The sequence below is a fragment of the Octopus bimaculoides genome, chromosome 23, assembly GCF_001194135.2.
Source record: "Octopus bimaculoides isolate UCB-OBI-ISO-001 chromosome 23, ASM119413v2, whole genome shotgun sequence".
Taxonomy (NCBI): Eukaryota; Metazoa; Mollusca; class Cephalopoda; order Octopoda; family Octopodidae; genus Octopus; species Octopus bimaculoides.
In genome coordinates, this window is record NC_069003.1 from 32,857,650 (window position 1) to 32,864,265 (window position 6,616).

The 6,616-nt window shown below is 35.6% G+C and overlaps 1 protein-coding gene across 3 annotated transcripts in view; it reads left to right on the top strand.

Moving 5' to 3' along the window:
* Nucleotides 1–6,616, top strand: part of LOC106879849 (kynurenine/alpha-aminoadipate aminotransferase, mitochondrial) — a 17,943-nt gene that overhangs the window by 4,528 nt on the left and 6,799 nt on the right. For all 3 annotated transcript variants that reach the window (XM_014929564.2, XM_014929566.2, XM_014929565.2), the window contains exons 2-4: nt 4,355–4,441; nt 5,474–5,573; nt 6,347–6,415. In XM_014929564.2, coding sequence (XP_014785050.1) covers nt 4,355–4,441; nt 5,474–5,573; nt 6,347–6,415 — 256 coding nt within the window. The remainder of the gene's footprint in view (nt 1–4,354; nt 4,442–5,473; nt 5,574–6,346; nt 6,416–6,616) is intronic.

Genomic DNA, 6,616 nt, shown 5'->3' on the forward strand with positions numbered 1-6,616 from the left:
TATTTTCTAAAAATCTTTTTACTTGTTTCAGTTACTGGTTAAGGAGTTTCATATTTGGAAACAAAATTTTCAATTCCTGTTATTTATTGATTAAGTGACAAATTTTTCAATAGATTAAAAAAACATTTTTGCTTTCTTTTCTGTTGTTATTGTCTATGTTACTTAGCTTCAAGTCAGTCAGAAAATTAGTTTTCCAGTTAACAACATTACATACATTATATCATTAATACTAATTGTGTGGTATTTCATCAATGTTAACTCTAGAAGTTAACATTTACAGCTGGCACTGCAAGTTCAAAGCTCGCTTTTGAATTTGTTTGTCATTTTAATATGCATGGTTTTACCCAATGTAATTTTAACCAGCAATTATAATAAACCTGACTAAGCTCTCTTTTTTAATAAGTATCATAAAACTGAAGAAATGTCAACATGTATTGTCTACATGAGAGATATTTTCCCAGGAATTTTGTTGCTCTACATTAAGCCTGCATTTTGTATGAGTGTGTATTATACACAAATAGATAAATCTTGTCAAACTTCTTATGGCTGAAAGAGGAACCATTTTTAATGGCCCATCACCATTTGCAGGTGTCGCTTAAAAAGCACCCAGTCCACACTGTAAAGTGGTTGGCATTTGGAAGGGCATCCAGTTGTAAAAATCTTGCCAAAACTGACCTTGCCTGTCAGTTATCATAATTTATCATAATTTTTATTTATTACTATGTCTAAAAGGCCAGCACAAGGGCAACTTTCTAGTGGAAATCCAGAAAGAAAACATTTAATGCTCAGCATAATGAAGAAAGCAGAGTTAATTTACTTTTCTAAGTGGATTAATAAAGATCAAACATACTCTGCTTCAGAAAATGTATTATTTTGTGCCTGTATCTTTTAAATAAAATTATGTTCTTTACTTTTCTTTGTTTATTTTTCATCCTATCTATTATATGTGGTACAATATTCTATATTTTAAGAGTTTTAAGTGCCTTAATAAAGACCAAACAGACTCTGCTTTAGAAATGTATTGATTTGTGTATGTTATACAAGTTTGTTTTTCACTTTGCATTGTTTATTTTATATTTTCGGTATATATTTAGCCTGTGTCCAAAAATCCGGAAAATCCAGAAATCTGGACCACCTATGGTCCCAAGGTTGCCTATGCTGTAAATTTTGAAATAAAACAAAGTATTGGGCTGTAGCCTTTTCTCCTTTCAAATCTTTAACTAACCTAAAAGAGTAACAAGACGCACAAATCTGAGAACAATCGTTATATGTAGTCTTTAGAGAGAAGTGGAGAGTAAGGCTAACAGGGGCAGGTGTGGCTGTATAGCAAGAAGCTTTTCTTCTCAACCACATAGTTCTGTGTTTAGTTCCATTGTGTGGAACCTTGGGCAAGTGTTTTCTACTATAGCTCCATGCCAACCAAAGCGTTATGAGTTAATAGAAACTGATTTGGTTGATAGAAACTAAAAGAAGCCCATTATATATGTGTGTGTGTGTGTATAAATATAGATATATATGAATGTGTGTATTGTGTGTTGCTGTTGCCTTACCTTGCGTCACATGATAGTTGTAAACAAGTGTCACTATTATGCAAGTGATGTCTTTCATTTTCACTTCTCTGTGAAAAACATGTCTGGTCATGAAATATTACCTTACTTGGAAACAGGCGAGGGTTAACAACAGGAAGGACATCCAGCTGTAAAATTTTGCCCTCAACCATTTCCAGCTGACCCTTGTAGGCATCAAAAGTTGAATGCCAATACAGTGATCGCTATTGTAAAAATCACATTAATTTGCAAGTATTTTGTATTATAATTGGATATGTTAGTTATTTACATTATTTACACCTGATGAAGGCTGGAGGGTATATCAGCCGAGATGTGTTAACAGCAAACAAGATGAGGACAAATATCTGTCATATGTAAATAATGTACATAATTCCTCATCTCTTAAATATAGAACTGGATATGTTAGATTTCAAATTATCTTAAATACATGCAAAGCAACGTGATTTTATGAGATCAACAACTAACAAAATACAGGTGGCAGCTTTACTCTCCATTTCTCTGTCATGCTTGGGAGGATAAGATTCAGTGACGTTCAACCTGACTTGCTTCATCGTTCACAAAGCCACTCCCTTCTTTTTAACTTCCATTGGTCAAACCAGAATATTGAATCACTCTTACACTGTTGTATATTATAACTTTAAATTGTGTTTTATTGAGAACTGAATGAAGAATGCATGAATAATTTATGTTAAACCAGTAAGCTTCTGCTGACAGAAACTTAACAAAGGATAGCTAATAATAAGGATCTTGAGCAGAAGATGTTAAACATATAAAAAGAACGTCTGCAAATTGAGAGTTAACTATATCCTCCACCCATGTGTTACATTGATTCACCTCCCCCCACTACAGAACCAAACTGCCTCCCATTATGCACTATGCCTGCCTCTCCCTCTCATGCTTCTGCAGTCTAGCCCACACCCTCTCATCTCTCTCTCTTTCTCTCTCTCAACACACTCACTTGTCCTCCTTCCTCTGTCAACTGTATCATTACTCTCCTGCTGCTCTCCCCTCCACCAAACTCCCTCCTGCACCTCTATCCTCCCAACTCATTACCCCTCAACCCCCACCGAACTTCTTTTACAGCTGCAGGCTGTCTCTCCATCCCTCTCATCTTCTGCTCCCCCCACACAATTTTGCAATAACCTCACCCACCTACTCCAACTTACCTCGGTGTCTTGAGGGGCCACACATCTCCCATCTACCCCTTTGTAGCTTCAAATGATCGTTTTTTTTTTCTCTCCTCTACTAAATGTGAATAACCATGCAGCTCAGCTCTTCTGCAAGAACCTGCTCTCCCACCCTTCTCTCATACTCCAACCCCTCACCTCCCTCGGCATTTGCGGTCTTGTGAACTGCATTGCAATCTCATCAGTGCTGGTGGCACAAAACGAAGCACACAATACACGCTGTAAAGTGTTTGGTGTAAGGAAGGGCATCCAGCTGTAGAAACCAAAGCAAAGCAATCAATGGAACATGGAGCAGTTCTTGGACCCATTGGATCCTGATAAACTACTGCTACTACAGCCGCCACCACCACCACCACCACTGCTGCCGCCACTACTACTACTATTACTACTACTGCTGCTGCTGCTGCTACTACTACTACTACTACTACTGCTGCTGCTGCTACTACTACTACTACTACTACTACTACTACTACTACTACTACTACTACTACTACTACTACAGTACCAGACTAATTATCTGGCAAGCTTGAGACCAGAAGTGTTCTTTATTTCTGGATTTTCTGGTTTTCTGGAGAGTCTAAACTTAGGAAATAAACTCTGAGAAGTAAAGAGCTAAATTGTAATTAACAAATTCAAATTCAAACACAATTCTAAAGCAGAGTCTGTTTAATATTTATTAATCTACATTAACAAAATAATGAACAAAACTATTTTTAATAAAACCATATGCAAATTAACCATATTCAAAAGCAGGGTCTGTTTACTCGATACAGAGTACAGTATATTGCACAGTATTTCCGGATTTCTGGAAATTCCGGATTTCTAGAAGCCGGGCAAGAGGTCCGGTCCTATATTAATATATCGTGTCTGCTAAATATCAGATTATTCCCCCCATTATCACAATTCCTATTTCCAATTCTGATTAATTGCGTGCCTGGTGCAGAAGTTTATTATGAGTTATCTCTCTTGGTTTATGCTAGTCGAAGCAATGCTTACTTCCCTTTGATACTGGTCCTGTCTCCAAGTTATACACGTCATATTAACACATTTCTTTCCCTATTTCTGGTGACATACTCTGCCTTGTTTCAATTAATTTTGGGGAAAAAAAAGAAAAATGAAGAATTTAGGAAGATAACTTATTATTAAGCTGTTGTCAGGAACAAATTTATTAAAAATTTTGATGGAAGATTTATTATTGGAAAAAATGTAGTCCACCTTTAATTTCCTTGTATTCTAGTTTTTTTTTCTTTTTTTCTGGGTGATTGCTAGCAGAATTGGTATACAAGTGGGCAAAGTGGTTCTTGTTTGTATTTACTCAAGTGCCTTTACATTTTGAGTTCAAATCCCATCAAAGGCAGCTTTCCTTTTCATCCTTCTTGGATCACTAATATGTGTGTGTGTGTGTGTGTGTGTGTGTGTGCCTCAAGAACACAACACACCACCCTGTCAAGGAAACGAGACCATGATCTTGCAATCCTGAATGTCGTTCCCTAACGAACAGTCCGTGCGCCCTCATGCATATTTGATAGTGTTTGTTAATTGTATATGTTATCTGAATTTCTCTAACAACTGCTGAACATGAATATTATTCTTTTTCAGGGGATTCCAAAGCAGCAGCCATGAATTACGTACGGTATTTTACTAAAATTAGTATGGCCAGGAAACCCTCAATTACAAGGTCACTAGGTATGTTATTGCACAACTAATTAAATGCTTGATTATTAAATTTCATTGTTGAAATTTTTATTATACATATATATATATATCTTCTTTTTTTCTTTTACTTGTTTCAGTCATTTGACTGCAGCCATACTGGAGCACCCCCTTTAATCGAACAAATCAACCCCATGACTTATTCTTTGTAAGCCTAGTACTTATCGGACTCTTTTGCCGAACTGCTAAGTTACAAGGACATAATCACACCAACATTGGTTGTCAAGAGATGGTGGGGGGGGGGGGACAAACACAGAGACACACACAAATATATATATAAGGAAGTTTTCAATAGGAATGCTGATTACTATACTATAGCCCTTAAAAAGGCCGGTTACAATAGGAAAATTGTATACCTAGATATTTCTAGCAATGATTTTACTGATAAATCGAAACTTATTAGTAATGATTATGGATTTGATTTGAAATGTCCCAAATCTAAATGGAAGGGTAAATATGGATCAGGAAATGGACATAACTACTTTGAGAGTAATCCTTTAATTCCAGTGACTAATGTTCGCAAATATAAATATAATTATTTGATAAAAGGTTATAATTCTAAGTTGGTCTATAAGGTGAATAATTTAGGTCATTCTAATTTAATTTTGGACAAGAGTAACATTATATGCTATGTTATTTCCTATGCCAGTCAATTAAAAAGTAACTTAGTTGAGGTGGTGTGTAAATTATTTTTAAAACATTTCAATAAAATAAGTAGATATTGTGAGATTTTGAATCCGAGATCCATTAAGGTTGCTTTTTTGGGTCTCTCAGAATTTATCTCAGATTATTTCTTCTATTAATGGGCATATGGCATGGTGGTTAAGGAACAAGAACCCAGGTTAGAAATTTCCCCAAGACTCCTGATGAAGGCTGGAGGGTATATGAGCTGAAGCATTGTGTTTACAACAAACAAGATGAGGACAAATATCCATCAAATGTAAATAATGTAAATAATGTACATAACGTAAATAATTCAACTTTAATATTCTTTTCATATTTCAGTTGGTATTTTACTGGAAAGTCCTCCCACAATGATATCAATGGCTACTGGAATGCCAAATGCCACTTTGTTTCCTGTAGAAGAAGCATCTTTTAAATTACAGTAAGTACATTGATATGTTTCTCTTCTTTTATCCTTTTAATGGTGCCAGTCATTGCACTGTGACCATGCTGGGGCATCACCTTCAAAGTTTTAGTTGCCTTACTTGAACAGCTGGTGTTAGTTTTGTTTCTATCCTTGTAACTTAGCAGTTTGGCAAAAGAGACTGATTAGAATAAATATTGGGATTAAAACAAACAAGTAGAAGGGATCAGTTTGTTCAACTAAACCAGTGGTTCTCAACCAGGGTCCGTATGGCCCCTCTGGGCCCATGTAAGATTTCTCTAATATTTTACATAGTTCAACCTCCACAAGTTAATGTGTGGAAATACAAAATAGGAATTTTGAAAGAAGTATCTATAAAACTAGTTTTTATGCATCGAATAGCTACAGAGGTCCACCAGAGTAAAATAGCAATCAAAGGGGTCTATAGATAAAAAATAGTTGAGAACCCCTGAACTAAACCCTTCAAAGCAGTGCCCCAGCATGGCTGCAGTCTACTGATTGAAACAAGTAAAGATAGAGGCCACAGATAATGCCAAAGTGTTCAGAACAATTGTTACAGTAGATCTTTTTGTTTCCTTTCTTTTCATAGCTTAGTCAGAAGTAGAATTTAATAAAGTAAGTTATTTATTATAAGTCATTATAAAGCTGGTGTTTGGAACATGAAATTGTAATAAGAAAGTTTTAATTGGAATCACTTTGAAATGAAGAATTTGTATCATAGAATCAGGTGAGTTGGCTTCAAAAGGGTTAATGGTTATATTTATTTTCAGAAATGGCACCACTCTCACTATGTCCAATACTGAAATGCAAAGGGTACAACAGTATTCAGAAACACAAGGGTATGTTGATGTATTTGTTATAATTTATTTGTGTTGTCTCTGTCTTCTTTTTCATTATCACCACCACCACCACCACCACCACTACTTTACTTCTTCTTCTTCTTCTTCTTCTTCTTCTTCTTCTTCTTCTTCTTCTTCTTCTTCTTCTTCTTCTTCTTCTTCTTCTCCTCCTTCTTCTTCTTCTTCTTCTTCTTCTTCTTC